General features: G+C 40.0%; 1 protein-coding gene across 1 annotated transcript in view; it reads left to right on the top strand.

Annotated features, from left to right (window-relative positions):
- Positions 1-15,200, top strand: part of LOC107296057 (low-density lipoprotein receptor-related protein 2-like) — a gene marked incomplete at its 5' end in the record, with an annotated part of 105,657 nt that extends 90,457 nt beyond the window's left edge. Inside the window, 13 exon segments of the mRNA XM_015825399.1 lie at positions 926-1,054; positions 3,321-3,440; positions 3,728-3,844; positions 4,059-4,175; positions 5,841-5,978; positions 7,094-7,216; positions 7,394-7,522; positions 9,932-10,063; positions 10,492-10,623; positions 12,128-12,271; positions 13,631-13,796; positions 14,613-14,741; positions 14,951-15,200. Of these exon segments, the coding sequence (XP_015680885.1) occupies positions 926-1,054; positions 3,321-3,440; positions 3,728-3,844; positions 4,059-4,175; positions 5,841-5,978; positions 7,094-7,216; positions 7,394-7,522; positions 9,932-10,063; positions 10,492-10,623; positions 12,128-12,271; positions 13,631-13,796; positions 14,613-14,741; positions 14,951-15,200 (1,826 nt within the window).
- Between the last annotated feature and the right edge of the window lie 988 nt (positions 15,201-16,188).

The raw sequence follows: 16,188 nt of genomic DNA, 5'->3' as shown, positions 1-16,188 counted from the left end.
TGGTTGTTCCAGCTTGCGGGACTGGCCTAAGGGATTTTAAAGGGGTTTTAATTACTTTTAATCTGATGAGTTTAAATATTTCTTTTTAATCAATTTTAATAGGTGTATTATATGTCTGTATTTTATCCAATTGTTAGCCGCCCTGAGTCCGCAAGGAGAAGGGCGGGATATAAATGTAATTAATAAATAAATAAATAAATAAAATAATAATAATAATAATAAAAAAAAAAAGTTGGAAGGGACCTTGGAGGTCATGCAGGAACCCTGTACCATTTCAGACAAATGGCTGTCCAGTCTCTTCTTAAAAACTTCCAGTGTTGGCTCATTCACCGCTTCTGGAGGCAGGTTGTTTCATTGGTTAATTGTTCTAACTGTCAGGAAGTTTCTCCTTAGTTCTAAGTTGCTTGTCTCCTTGATCAGTTTCCACCCGGTACAAAATTTTATACTAATGGGAGAGAATTAGGCCAGTACAATTATAAGGTTATAAAACAGTTAGGAAGAACTGGAGTTAGCTATTATCTAATTCCATCATAATTAAAGGGCTCACTTCTGATAAGGGACTTATCAAGGAAGAATAGAATATTTAAAATTAATTTTCCCCTACTGGTACAATCCAAATATGTTGGGCCTCAATTCCCAATTACTGGGTTTAGGAAGCTGCTATTTAAGGAAGCCTATTTTATTTATTTATCTACATCTACATAGTACACATTTTTTAAAAAAAACAAAAATACAGTCACTGCATCACTTGTTGAGCACCTTTATGTGGAAAACACTTAACTGAATTGAAAAATGAATATATATTAGTGATTATGGTTTATTCACTATTGCATTTTTGAAAATCACCTTGGAGTGATGCTTATTATCTTCTCTAATAAAGAATTTGATCAAAAAGTCATGTCATTTTTTTTCTTTTTTCTTTTAGTGGGACCTGCCTATCGATGCGATAATCATACAGAATTCAGCTGTAGGACCAATTATCGCTGTGTCCCTCTCTGGTCTGTCTGCAATGGTTACGATGACTGCAGAGACAACAGTGATGAACAAGGCTGCGGTAGGTTTAGGAGCTGCAAAATTGATGCCTTGTAAAAAAAAGTGAAAGCCCCATATTTGCTCTCATTGCTACTTGCAAGTAACGCCTCTAGGAGAATGTTGGTAGCAGAATGTCACAGTAATGGTTGCTTTTCATTTGCTAAGACCTGGGAGGTTATTAACAACACTGGAAATTAAAGACCGCGGAGGTAATTTATTTACTGCAATTGAAATTCTGATTTCTCTTGATACTTGCTCTTGTGAAGGTCCAAATTATCTGAAACGATCACCTAGTTATTACTGTCTACATTCAATTGCTGCTGTCTCCGCTCAAGGTGCAGCATAATTTGTCCTTATTTGCTGTGAATTAGAACATAGATTTATGGGTATCTTTTCCTCTGGGCATATTTTTGTAATTGGGAAGAATAACCAGTAGTGGTTAAGGCAGCAGAGTAGAAACCAGGACGCTGTGAGTTCTAGTCTCACGTGAGAGCTGTCCGGGTGACTTTCAGCTACTCATGTTCTCTCAGCCCAACTCACCTCACAAGGTTGTTGTTGTCAGGAAAATAAGAGGAGGAAGGAGTATTAGTATGTTTGCCACCTTGAGTTTATTTATAAACAACAATAAAGGCAAGATATAAATAATTATATATGATTACCTTTTTTTTTTTTTTTGAATATTTGACGAATCCCCAAAGGCTGTTAAATTAAGTGTGTTTGAAACTAAAAGAAAACCAAAGTGTTCCATTGCTAGGAGAAAGCGGTAAGTTGGTAATGAGTGACAGTGAGAGGGTGGGACTTCTTAATTTATGTTTTGTGTCTGCCTTCTCTCAGAAAGTACATAGAGCCAGTGGTGGGATTCAGCCAGTTTGTACCACTTCGGCAGAACCGGTAGCTAATTTTTTGTTGCCCAGGCCCAGAATGGACTTCCGGAAGCAGCATCCACACAGAGAACCGGTTGTTCACATATTTGAATCCCACCACTGCATAGAGCCCTAGCTGGTGATCATTATGCCACTGGGGAATGAGAAATTTTCAACTTAGGACAGACAAGAAGAGGATAAGAGAGAACTAAGTTAAATGAATACGTGTATCCAAGATGACAGGGATTACATTCCAAGGTACTGAAGCAGAAATGATTCTTGGTAATCTTAGAGAAATCCTGAAAGTGAGGTTCTGAAAGATTGGAGGGAAGCAAATCTCATAATACTCCACTTAATAAAATTGCAAAATAGAGCTGTAGATGCTACTCCTGCTATAGATGGACTCATAGTTGACCAAAAGAATACTCAATATCTCCACTTCAGCTAGGAGGAACTATAAAGTGGTATTGTTCAACACTTTTATCAGTGATTTGGTTTAAGAGGTTGGGGGTGGTGTGGGGGAGGGACTTAACACGGTTTTCAGATGTACAAAGCTGAGAGAAACTGGTTAACATTTAAATGAAATAAGAATTTAAAAGATATACTGTAGACCAGAGTTCCCCAACCTTTCTGGGTTGACGGTCTGTAGGGAAAGGGAGGGGAAGGGAAATGTACGTGTGTGCATGTGCAAAACGGGCACATGCACAGTGGTGGCGCTAGTACTGTGCGCATGCACAAGCAGGCTATGCACACCCATGGCGGCGCTGGTGCTGACGCCCATGTGCATGTGCAAATGGGGCGCTAGCACCCCGCACACATGGAAACGGCTGCTAGCACCTGTGTGGTGGCACTAGCGTGAATGGGGAGGTGTGTGCACATATGCACACACTTGCCAGCCATTGCGGCAGCCCAGTGACCAAGAGGCCATGGACCAGTATCGGGCCATGGACCACAGGTTGGGGATCCCTGCTGTAGACAAGTGTGAGCACTGGGCTGAAATGAACAGGATGGGATCTAACAAATGCATTAGTCTTTTCAGGAAAAATGTAAGGCATGAGTACAAAATAGAGGCAAGCTTGCCTGCCAGGAGTTAAATTTCCTTTGCTTTATAGACCTGTGAAGGTTGTAAATGTGAGAATCGGTTGCAAAGTTACATTTTCATCACTATCATAACTGCAACTGATCATTGTACAAGGCAGTCGCTAAATGAGGACTACCTGTATTTCTTTTTCAAAGCATACCCATTGAGGAGTCACTTTACAACAAAGTCTTTTACAGTTTAATTTTCTGCTGTTGCCATCCCTGTACTAACCTTATTTGTACATCTCTTCTTTCCAAATTGTGTTGGAGAAGGGCATATTAATTGTTGCTGTCAACTGATTTCTCTCTATCTTGGGCGTGTGTGTGTGTGTGTGTGTTCTGCAGAATCCCTGACTTGTGATCCTTTGGGAGATTTCCGCTGTGATAATCACCGGTGTATTCCACTGCGATGGAAGTGTGATGGAGATGACGACTGTGGAGATGATTCCGACGAACAAAACTGCAGTACGTGCTTTCCTTTCTTACCCAAAACTGCAGTATGGGTTGCTTTGTATTAAAATATTTTTTACATTTACTTGCTAGAATTTTATCTGTAACTGGTAAGTTGATGTCTTGATCAGGAGGGTCGGGTTGCAGGGGGATCTGTCCCTTTCAAACTGCATAATTTCAAATCTTTTTAATGAAATATTTAGCAAGTAAGCAAAATTGTTATCGACAGATTTAGGTATTCTGTTTCGGAGTGAGTTTGCAAAAGTTCACACCACATTTGGATGATTCTCTCTTATTGCAAGGTCCTCGTGAATGCACAGAAAGTGAGTATCAGTGTGAAAACCTGCGCTGCATTCCTTCTCGGTGGTTGTGTGACCATGACAATGACTGTGAAGACAACTCAGATGAAGTGGACTGCGGTATGTATTGCAGTTTGAATTTGTCCTTCCCTTGATACACACATTCTCTATCTCTGTCTCTGTCTCTCTCTGTCTATCTCTCTCTCTCTCCCCTCCCTCCCCTGTCCCTCCCCTATCCCTCCCTCCCTCCCTCCCTCCCTCCCTCCACAACCAAACCATCCACCTCATGACTTTTAAAGAAAAAGATTTCATAGTTATTTACTCTTCTTTTTAGAACTAAGGACCTGCCACCCAGGTTTTTTCCAGTGCAACAGTGGCCACTGTATTGGAGAACGATTCCAGTGCGATGGCAGTGCAGATTGCCTGGATTTCTCTGACGAAGCATCTTGTCGTGAGTTCTCAGATTTGTGGCAGAAATTTGATGCCAGTTCCTTATAATATCATGTCTTTTTCTTTTGTGAGGTGGGGGAAATAAGTGACTACGTTTCTTTTCTACGAATTTCAAGAAATACTGAATGCTACCAGGATGAGCAGATATGATAATAAGAGAATTCCAGTGTCATTCTCCCCCTTGCCCCACTGCAGCCTCCTGTACAGTCTCCCAGGTCCCTCAAATCCGCTCTATATTCCTCAACTCTAAGGTTGTCGGAAACAAGAGAAATCAGATACAGGTAGTCCTCGAATCATGACCATAGTTGACACCAGAATTTCTGTTGCTAAGCAAGGCAGTTGTTAAATGAATCACACTGTCATGGTTCCGACAGATGAAACTCTTCAAAGAACTTCAAGGCATTGTTTTCCTTAAAGAATCTTTATTGGAGTAGCATAGCTTCGGCACTAACATAGTTGAAGCCAAAATCTGGATTCCCCTCCCCTTAGCACACAGTATCAAACACAATTCCCTCCTCTAATTAACAGTCATAAATCACATTCTCCAATTAGTTTGAAATGCAGGCTTTCCCTCCTGTTCTTCAACGTGGCATTCCTTATCATCTCTTATTTCAAAAAGCCCTGAATTCACACACTATTACAATATTGTTATGTCTAACTAACTCCCATCACATTCCTTCTCCTCCCCCAGTATCATCTAATTCTAAGAGTAAAGCATAAGAAAGAAAAAGGTTGCATCCCCATATGTTGTCAAAGCAAGAACATCCAATGTTAGCAGCGTTGACACACACACAATTTTATGACCTTTTGTAACATGGTTGTTAAGCAAATTACTTGCAGTTGCTAAGTTAATAACACGGTTGTTAAGTGAATCTGGTTTTCCCCCACTGACTTTGTTGGAAGCCAGCTGGGAAAGTCACAAATAGCAATCACGTGACCCTGGGACACTGCAGAGGTCATAAGTACATGCTAATTGCCAACTGCCCAAAGCTTGATCACATGACCAGGCCGATGCTACGACGGTTGTAAACACATGTACCAGTTTTAAGTCAGTTTTTCCAGTGCTGTTGTAACTTTGAACAGTCACTAAATGACTGGCTGTGGGTCAAGGACTGCCTGTACACACTTTATTCTGCCTGATTACTTTTTTTTAAAAACAAAATTCTTCACTGTTTTGACTCCATATTATATGTTCTGCACAATCTCAGTCCAGCAGTGGAAGTCAATCTTACCGGCTCCACAGACCGGCATTAGCGGCATTGGCGGGCGGGGAAGAGATGGTTTTGTCTGTGCACGTTGTTTGTGCAAATGGAGCTTTGCGTGCCTGCCCACCACTTCCCAACAACTGTGGTTCCCAACAGGCTGTGGATCGGGACCGGTCCACAGACCGGGGGTTGGGGACTCCTGCAGTACAGGATAAAGCAATGGTGTTTTTTTTAAAAAACCAAAAAAATACCCCTTATTAAAGTTGTACTGTGTTGCTATTACTAAACCCTTGTAAAAGTCAGGACCCCATGAATCAGTAATTAGGAATACCTTAGTAAGGGGGAAAACATCAATTTACTAAAACATATAAAATGAGATTATGTGTGAAAAAAAAGATTAACAAAATGCTTGCATGGTATTACAAGGACCATGGTATTAAATCTGAATGTCTTTTTATCAGCCACTCGTTATCCAAATGGTTCTTACTGTCCCCGTTCAATGTTTGAGTGCAAGAACCACGTCTGTATTCAGCCCCATTGGAAATGTGATGGTGATGACGACTGTGGAGACGGGACAGATGAAGAACTTCAGTTCTGCTGTAAGCTGAAGATTTATTTATTTTTTCAAGCCCATTTTTAGGTCCATCTTTCTTTGGACCATCTGTCTTTGAAATGCCAGAAAATTGGAACTGATAAATTGATTTTATATTTGGATGATAGATTGGCAATCACATACTTAACTTCCCATATCTTAATCTTCTCTTGGGTCAAGACCAGCTTTTTCTATAACATTGAGAGGGTGCTTTTTGAAAACACACAGATGCTTAGACCTAGTTGCACAGCCTTTTTAATTTGGGCATATGCATTTTTATAGATAACGGAATTGATATAATGTATAATGCAACAAATGAAATACAGAGATTACTAAAAGCATATAGAGAAGCCTGAGGGGGAGTTAGAAAATTAATCAGGCAGTTGGATATTTTTCATGTCAACCTGAAAAGAATCTCAAAAAGCTTTCTCAGATCTATTTGTGATAAACTCAGAGATCAATATAGGAACTTTTTTTCAGATAAAATAAATTTATAAATAAATAAGGGTGCATAGAACTCTGTTTGACAACAGGTTAGCTTTCCAAAAATAGAACAGAACTAAATTTGCCATGGAGGAAAGCCAATAAAAAAAGATTGACTTCAAAGCTTCCTTCCAGGATCAGAATGGAACTGCTGCTGAGGGATTGGGAAAGAAATTCAGAAACCAGGTTCTGCCTGATATTAACTAGAATTAATATTGGCCATAAGTTAACTTCAGATAATAGGATGGAATATCTCTGATTATATAAGATTAGTGAGTCCCTGAATGTATACCTGTCCCTGATTATGATTAATTTAAGCTACATGCTTGCACTAAATATATGAGTTCTACTATTAATTTAATGCTGGGAAAGATTGAGGGCAATAGAAGAAGGGGACGACAGAGAATGAGGTGGCTGGGTGGAGTCACTGAAGCAGTAGGCGTGAGCTTAAATGGACTCCAGAAGATGGTAGAGGACAGGAAGGCCTGGAGGAACATCCAAAGGGTTGCGATGGGTCGGACACGACTTCGCAACTAACAACAACAACATTAATTTAGCATTACTGTCTAACATTCAGGAATTATTTTAATCAGTGACCCAGAAACAACATTTGAACTCTTGTGATCTCTCTGATTTCAGTGGACATTGTCTGTGAGCAGCCCTATCGCTTTCGTTGTGAGAATAATCGCTGCATCTACAGGCAGGAGTTGTGTAACCAGGAGGATGACTGTGGAGATGGAAGTGATGAGAAAGAAGAGCACTGTAGGTTTATCCACTTATCTGAACTACAGGAATTAATAGATTAATTTGCTGTTTGTTATCTTCGTTTCAGGTGTTCATACCTATGTTTACCCTCTTATATTGTCCATATAGTTTGCAGAATAATAATGTACCAGTTATTACACAGTAATGCAAAGTCCGTGTGTCCTTTTTATTCAGGCAAAGAACCTACTCCTAAACCTTGCACTCCTGAAGAATTCAAGTGTGGTAATGGAAATTGTATCCCATTGCATTATGTCTGTGATAATTATGATGACTGTGGAAACCACTTTGATGAGCTCGGCTGCAGTGAGTATTGTTGTGGTTGCATGGAAATTATGTAATTTTTGTTTTCTTGCAGGATTTCTCAGATGGGGTGAGGTGGAAACTTTATGATTCAGGGCGATTGAAAATTGTGGGGAAATCCACTAAAGTAAAACAATCCCCCAAAAAGAAAATGCCTCTCATCTGATTTGTCACACTGAATATGATGTCTCTCTTCCTTTCTTAACTGCCCCCGTTTCATTTATTTTGGTAGCACCATTGAAACTTGAATGCAGATTTTTATCTTTGTGACACAATTTAAAGCAGCATTAAGTAACCTGGTGCTCCCCAAATATCTTAGGTTACATATCCCATAATTCTTTGGCCATGCCATTTGGGAGTCTATGGATGCTGAAAATTGGCCCATTGAGAAGGAACTGAGTTTAGAATAGAATAGAGCTGGAAGGGACCTCAAGCAGGAGAACTTATACCATCTCAGACAAGTGACTGTCCAGTTTCTTCTTAAAAACCTCCAGTGATGGAGCGCCCTCTATTTCTGAAGGCAAGCTGTTCCACTGGTTAATTTTCCTCACTGTTAGGAACTTTCTCCTTTATTCCAGGTTGCTTCTCTCTTTGATCAGTTTCCAACCATTGTTTCTTGCCCTGCCCTTGGAAAATAATTTGACCCCCTCTTCTTTGTGGCAGCCTCTCAAATATTGGAATACTGCTATCATGTCACCCCTATTTCTTCTTTTCTTTAGACTAGCCAAACCCAAGTGCTTCAGCCATTCTTCATATGTTTTAGTCTCCAGGCCTTGGATCATCTTAGTTGCTCTTCTCTGAACTTTTTCCAAGATCTCAGCATCTTTTTTGTAGTATGGTGACCAAAATTGGTTGCAGTATTCCAGGTGTGGTCTCACTAGGATTTTATAAAGCGGTACTAATACTTTGCATGATCTTGATTCTATGCCTCTGTTTATACAACCCATATATGGCTGCTTCTGCACATTGCTGGCTCATAGTCAAGTGAGTTATGAAAGACTGCCTCAAATTATAATGAACTCTGCTCCCTCCATATCAACCTATTTATCCTTTCAGCACATTTATTCAAAGCAAACTAGGAAAGAAAAGAATCTTTACTCTGCCAGTGATTTTAAATATGCTGTTTCTTTTAATCAACACTTTTGAGTGCAATTAGTAGGGATTAGCAAAATATATAGTCAGGGTTGTGTGTGTATAAATTAAGAAAAAAGATATCTCTCCAACAGAAACAGTAAAAGAGTGTGCTGTATAACAAAGATTTCAAAGATTTTTCTCCCATTGACATTAATAGAGTGAACACAACCTTTTTTTTTTTAGAGCCTTAGATGTTTGAGGCATAATAGTAAAGCCCAGCTACCAGGAGTGGCCTTATAATAATGGGATATTTTATGGTGGTTTTATGGATTTGATATTTTTGCAAACTGCTGTGAGTGTTGGTGTTGTTGGTCTATAACAGTGATGGCGAACCTTTTAGAGACCGAGTGCCCAAAAACTGGCCTCACCCCCGCTCCACCCCCTGCCCCACCCCACCCCATCCCCCACCCCACCTGCCTGCAGGGCCACTCACCACCTCCAGGGCCCATCGCAGATCACCCAGGCTGCCCACCAGCACCATGGCAGCCATGCCCTCTGCCCGCACCCCGCAGTATCAACTTTGCGGGATGGGGCATGAGGGCAGAGTCTTGTCTACGCTGCCTGGCTGCCATGTCCTTGGCTGCACTGTTCCATGTGGGCCACGCTCGGGGGCGACTCTCTTCCAGGGAGGCTGCTGGTGAGGAGGGGGTCGTGGGGGGAGGCGAGGCTGGGGCAACAGCACATGTGCCCACAGAGAGGGCTCTGAGGCCGTCTCTGGCACGCCACCACTGGTCTATAAACATGATAAATAAAAATGGAAGAAAGGTGAAGAGAAAAATATATTGCTGGCAAAAAGAGAAGCCATAGTGGTAGGACTTTACAGTCTGCCCCTCATCAACACATGTTTTTGGTGTGCTGTTTTGGTGATGACAATTTAACCAAAGTTCATTAAAATGCAGTTTGAATCTCCCTCTTCCTTTCAGCACCATCGGTATGAAGCAGCTTGGTACCATATATGAGTTAACTCTAAAATGGATCAGATCATAGCTGTTTTGAAAAGGATTCGCTGTTAATTAATGGATGACTTCTTTGTAAAGCATAATTATGACTGGTTCTTAAAATAGCCATAATTGTTTTCTGCCCCCCTCCCCAAGTGTAACAATCACCCACAAAACTATTACCTTAGTAATAATGGTATTTTCAGTCAAACTTGCTTTGTGATTTTGATTATTTTCTTTAACAATAGAAGAGGGTAAAGACAAAGGGAAATTGAGGGAAAACGCTATGAATTGTAATTCTTTGATCCTTTCTGATCAAAACTATGCCTTTTTCTTTAAGATGCTGGAACAGGCAGAACATGTGCTGAAAATATATGTGAACACAATTGCACCAACCTAAACGAAGGAGGCTTTATATGTACCTGCAGGCCTGGATACCACCCCAGTGACCTGGACAGGAATACCTGTGATGGTAAAATTTTCATCTATACTTCATTTTCCACCTTGGAAATGCTCAGCAACCAGTTACCTTGAGTCCTCAAAATAACAATATATTGTGCTTTTCCTCCAAACTTATTTTATTCGCTTCTGTTTTTCTTTTTGTAGTGTCAAATCCTATGTCATAGAATGTTTTAGATCACTGTTGGAAATTGTTGCTGTCTTGTTGTTGTTATTCTTAAAAAAAACACACACAAATTGATATGATTATTGAAGGGCAGATGGGGGAGAGATTCTGCTGTCAATGCAAACTTAATATCATTTGTCTGGCTTAGAGTTAAAATGAAATCAAAGTGAGCAAAACATTGCAACCGTCAGAGTAGAAAATAGCATCTCAACAAAGGCATTATTTTCTATTCTAAACAAAAAAAAAATGAAAACTCTATTTATCATTGATTTCAGATGTCAACGAATGTGAATTCTTCGGTACTTGTCCACAGCTTTGTAAGAATTCTAAAGGAAGTTATGAATGCTTTTGTGCTGAGGGATTTCGATCTGTTGGGGATCAGCTGGGAACACAATGTGCAGCCAATGGTAAAAGCAGCCAGAATTTCCCTGGAAATTATTTATTTTGTAGGTGGGGCTACAGCCAGCATATCTTACAGGAGGGATACAGATCACAGAGCTGACCAGAGAGAGGATAACCACAGGTCTAACCTAATTGGCTGGAGAGATCTTCTCCAGTCCTACTCAACCCAAGGGTAGTGGTCTCCATCCAAAGTGTTATTTCCATTGAGGTGCTAAAGCTGAGGGTAGTACATTGGGCATTGATATATCCCTTCATTGAAAGGGAGAGATGTTCTGGTGAGAACATACAGTATTACAACAAAGGTCTTCATCAACAATCAGGATGGGACAATATCAAAGAACTTCTAACAGGACTTTAACTACAGAGAGAGGAAGAGGGATGTTTCTCTCTGTAGACCAGCGGTTCTCAACCTATGGGTCGCGACCCCATTTGGGGTCGATCGACCATTTCACGGGGGTCGCCAAGCAAGGCTGTCCGCCATTTTTTCCCCCTTTTCCGGCGGGTGCCTTACCTCCCTTGAGCTGGGCCAGCTGGTGGTCAGCCTGCTCCGTCTCTGCCGCTTGCCAGCTACGCCTCGGCCGGCGCAGGGGGCAGAACCACGCATGCGCGACGCTCCCGGGCAGGGAAAGTCCTCGACTTACGACCGGTTGGGTAGTCCTCGACTTACGACCGGTTTAGTCCTCGACCTACGACCGGTTTAGTCCTCGACTTACGACCGGTTTAGTCCTCGACTTACGACCGGTTGGGGGTCGTGGCATTAAAAAGGTTGAGAACCACTGCTGTAGACAAAGCTCGGTAATAGGAAACCAGATTACTGCTTCTTGTGAAAGTTGATGCCCTAATAAATTATATTGTCTTGCAAGTACTACAAGTCTCTGTGTTTAGTTTATTATACAGTATAAATTAACACAATTCTTTTCCCAGCCATCTCTATTTAAAATAGGAATTGCTGAGATTGAAATTATTTTAGTCCAGAGCCAGGCTTCAAATCTCCATTATTAATACTGATGCATGTTATATCCCTGTTTCTCAAGCACTTATTCTCCTGACTAAGTGATAACGGGACATTGAAATGGAGGCCAATTTTAAAGTTGTTTATTAGGTGGCATAGGAATGTCCTGTTCAAAGAGACAACGTAAAACACTTCACTGCATTTCAATTAAAACTTTCCAGAGGTTGTTAAATTACAACTTTCAACATCCTTCCCTATCAGTCCGGCTAGCTGAGACACATTCAAGGTGTCAGTCAACATCTGATATGCCATTGATTCCGACAGCTCTAATTATAAAAATGTTCCAACAAGCTTATCTACGGATAACAAGAAGGCTACAATGTGGAAAACATTTTAACAGAATAAGTGTTATCAAAAACAGCCTCTGAATTTTATAGCTAATGTGCTACATTTTATAAACCAAACTACGTTATAGAAAGTAAATTACAGGCAGATGCTTTAAAAAATCCCTTTTGTGTTTGAATTGCTGAGTTCCAACAATAAAATGTTTTTTTTAGGTAACCCACCAATCTTACTTCTGCCTGATAATGTCCGTATTCGGAGATACAACATGTCATCTGAGCAATATTCAGACTATATTGAAAATGAGGAACACATTCAAGCAGTAGACTATCATTGGGATCCTGAAGGAATTGACCTAAGTATGTTTTCGTTTTTGACTATTAGAACAGAAGTTTCTTTTCAAGGGTGTAGCCATGGGGGAGGGAGGATCTTACTAGCAGAGAAGTAACTTCTTCAGAATTTGTTTTCCATGGACTCATTTGATAAGTTATGGGCATGTAATGATATAAGTTCCTTATCTATAAAGTAGACAGGATTGTAGCTTGTAAGAACTTTGTGAAATGTAGGGTTATGAATCACTTTGCAAATTAGATTTAAATATTTGTTAAACATTTTTTGCCACCCATCTCTCTATAAGGACTCCCTCTCCCCCCCCATCATAAACCTGCTCTAAACCAGTGTTTCTCCACCTTTTCAGCTTGAGGTTGGGTGTACTTCAACTCCCAGAATTCCCAGCCAGCTATGTTGGCTGGGGAATTCTGGGAGTTGGAAGTCCACCCATCTTCCAGTTGCCAAGATTGAGAAACACTGCTCTAAGCTATAATCTCTATGTAGCAAACTTGCTGCAGGAAGTAGAGAAGAATCGTGTTGTCAGCTTCTACCATTTCTGGTTTACCAATATATAATACCCAAAGAAACCATTTAGTAGGGACCAAAGAGAGGTCTTCCTTTCCCTTGCAAAATGTCATTTAGGGAGCCATGATTTTAGCACCGGATGCAGCCGTGGCTATTTGGTTAAGATTTTGCTAAAGCAGCATTAGGATAAAATATCAAGAAGTGGACTTATGGTCATCTAGTAAGCTAACTTCCAGAGCACCAAATACTAATTAAGAATACTGTATTAAAAATTAGGAACCTGCCAGCCTAGTTACCCATTTATAAAGAGAAGTTTTCCAGTTTGTTAATTTTTATACGATGTCTGTTGCAATTCTTCTTGCTGTTCCAAGATAGCATACCTCTTTGAAGCAGTTCCAAGAGTTTCTGCATATGGACACTAAATTTCTCAGGTTCAGCAGTGCTGTTCTTTGGTTCATCTGGTTTTAAACCATGACCTGCCCTGCCCAGTGTTTCCTAAATACAACAAAAATGGGTGAATGATATACATATCCATTGCTACAATTTAAGTTTCAGAATATTTTGCAACTAGTCAGCAAGTTGCGAGGTTTAACAAAAGGCATTCAGTTGGGTCAATTCTGTTTAGCCTAACAAAATTTGTGATCTGATTCAAAATAATGTTAAGCCAGAATTATTAAAGTGTAACCCATTGAACAAGTCATGCTGTATCAGAGTTAAACCAATTTATGCATTTGTGCAATGTGTGAACTGAGTTACTGCATGCTTCTATCAATCCCATATTTGAAATGTTAGACACCCAGTATTGTCCTACTAAACAATGTTCTTTCGAGTGAAAATATAAAGAGAGGTCTGAACTCTTCTAGGTGTTGTATACTACAGCATTCTTGGACGTGGATCACAATTTGGTTCCATCAAACGTGCATATATCCCCACATTTGAAAGCAGTGGAAATAATCCCGTGAAAGAAGTTGACCTGAACCTTAGATACTTGGTCAGTCCTGTTGGTTTAGCGGTGGATTGGGTTGGCAAGTAAGTGCAAAAGCTAGATAAAAGTGCTTCAGAAACACACACACACACACAAAATCACTGAGTTAATTTTTTCCCTGTGCAAAATGCTTCTTGAATGCAAATTGGCATAATTTCTTGGGTCATGGATGAGGTGGGTAAACTTTTGTGGGTCTGTATTTGGCCACCTAATGAGAAGGAAGGACTCACTGGAGAAGAGCCTAATGCTGGGAAAGATTGAGGGCAAGAGAAGAAGGGGATGACAGAGAATGAGGTGGCTGGATGGAGTCACTGAAACAGTAGGCGTGAGCTTAAATGGACTCCAGTAGATGGTAGAGGACAGGAAGGCCCGGAGGAACGTTGTCCATGGGGTCGCGATGGGTCGAACACGACTTCGCAACTAACAACAACAACAATTTGTTATTTTCACTGTTAAAGTTGTTACTATTATTGCCTCTGAAGGCTGTCATGGACAAGCTACTGATGTTATGATATAACAAGATCAGAATCTTGCTCTCTGGCCATTTTTCATGCTCAGTGGACATTTGAAATGTTTGTATTAGAAGTTAAGGACACTTTTTCATTTATTTTCAAGAAATAAAATTCACAAGAAATTGTGCTGGCATAACTTCGTGAAATTTTAGCAGTGCAATTTGGGGGTTTTACAGCAGGGGAATCTTGTTGCATAGATTCTGATTTGAAAACTGCCTGGTTCAGGCCAATTGAGTTAAATATAAGGAAGATGAAACAAAGATAAATGTAAGGAAGATTAACAAACAAACATTTAGGCATCTAATGTTAAACATGACTCAAGAGTTATGCATTTTGTTTCCTAATTAGGCACCTTTATTGGACTGATTCTGGGACAAATAGAATAGAGGTGGCAAAACTTGATGGGAGGTATCGGAAATGGTTAATCTATTCTCTGCTGGATCAGCCAGCAGCCATAGTGGTCAACCCTAAGCTTGGGTGAGTATTTTCAACTCAGGAGCTTCTTGATGTTTCTGACTTGAGTGCAAAATAATAACGATAATAATTGTAACAATAAGTAATATGAAATAATGCATAACAATTCCTAACAATTTTTTGGGTCAAGATTTCTTTCTCTTTCTTCTGGTCTAGATGGCTTTGAAAATGGTGTGACAAATAATTAATAGTTGCTTGTTTGGCTTTTTCAGGTTAATGTATTGGACTGATTGGGGAAGGCAACCAAAAATCGAAAGTGCCTGGATGGATGGACAGCAGAGGAATACGCTGGTTTCTGAAAACCTTGGCTGGCCAACTGGCCTTTCTATTGATTATTTGAACAGTGACAGGATCTACTGGAGTGATGAGAAGGAAAATCTAATTGAGTCTATGAAGTTTGATGGAACAGATAGAAAGGTCATTTTACGTGGAGGTATGTAGCATCCAGCCGAATTTAACTGACTGCAGAAAAGCTGAGCAAATCAGACTTGGGTAATGTGATGGTATGTGAGAATGACCTTGAAAGAAAGGAAGAAGAGCTGCAGAGAGTAGACATTGGTTAAAAAAAAAAAGAGCAGCCTAGCAATGGGGAAATGGTGAAAATCTCAGTAGGGATCCGTCCTAGTTTCTTGGATTGTAAAGATAAGCAGGGAGAGATGTACTTTAAGATTTCCAAGATGCTGTTAAGATAACGTTAAATAAAATTAAAGCTAGTACTTCTGGGTGTGTTTCTTGTTCAGACTACCTCATAAGGTTAACAGGATTGGTTAGGAAACAACCAAGAAATCAGGATTTTAAACTATGCTGGGAAATTTTAAAAAAGAATCGACACAGACATATTTTGAAATCTACATGGACATATCCATGAAATCACCAAAAATGGAATTCAGATCCATTCTAATGTATTAAAGTTATCACAGAGTGAACTGATTTTTCAAAATATTTCCCAAGAATCTGGACCCTGTTCAAAGAAAAAATTTATGGTGACTAATGGGAGAAGTTTTGATATTGTTCTGAGGATTAATAGATTTGTTCATTCATTTCAAATAGCAAAGCCAGAATGAGTAGCATATTATCTCCTTTACCTCCATCTTAAGCAGAGATTGTTTATGAAGAAAACTCTGGCATGTATTTAAACGAGCTTTTAGTTCTTGCAAAGTTCCACAGAAGATTCAAGATATTTTAATTTCCAGAATCTGTTAATATCCACCAATGCAGATGCACAGAAAAATGCTAAGAGTATAATGCTATTGTTTCTACAATAATAATTAGAATAACAGTGTTGTTGGCCTTTGGAGGTTTTTAAGAAGAGACTGGGCAGCCATTTGTCCGAAATGGTATAGGGTTTCCTGCCTGAGCAGGGGGTTGGACTAGATGACCTCCAAGGTCCCTTCCAACTTTACTACTACTACTACTACTACTACTACTACTACTACTACTACTACTACTA

This window comes from Protobothrops mucrosquamatus, unplaced genomic scaffold (assembly GCF_001527695.2).
Source record: "Protobothrops mucrosquamatus isolate PMUCROS unplaced genomic scaffold, P.Mucros_1.0 scaffold2619, whole genome shotgun sequence".
Classification (NCBI taxonomy): Eukaryota; Metazoa; Chordata; class Lepidosauria; order Squamata; family Viperidae; genus Protobothrops; species Protobothrops mucrosquamatus.
Note: the sequence above shows the minus strand (reverse complement) of the source record. Positions and strands in the feature narration are given on the sequence as shown.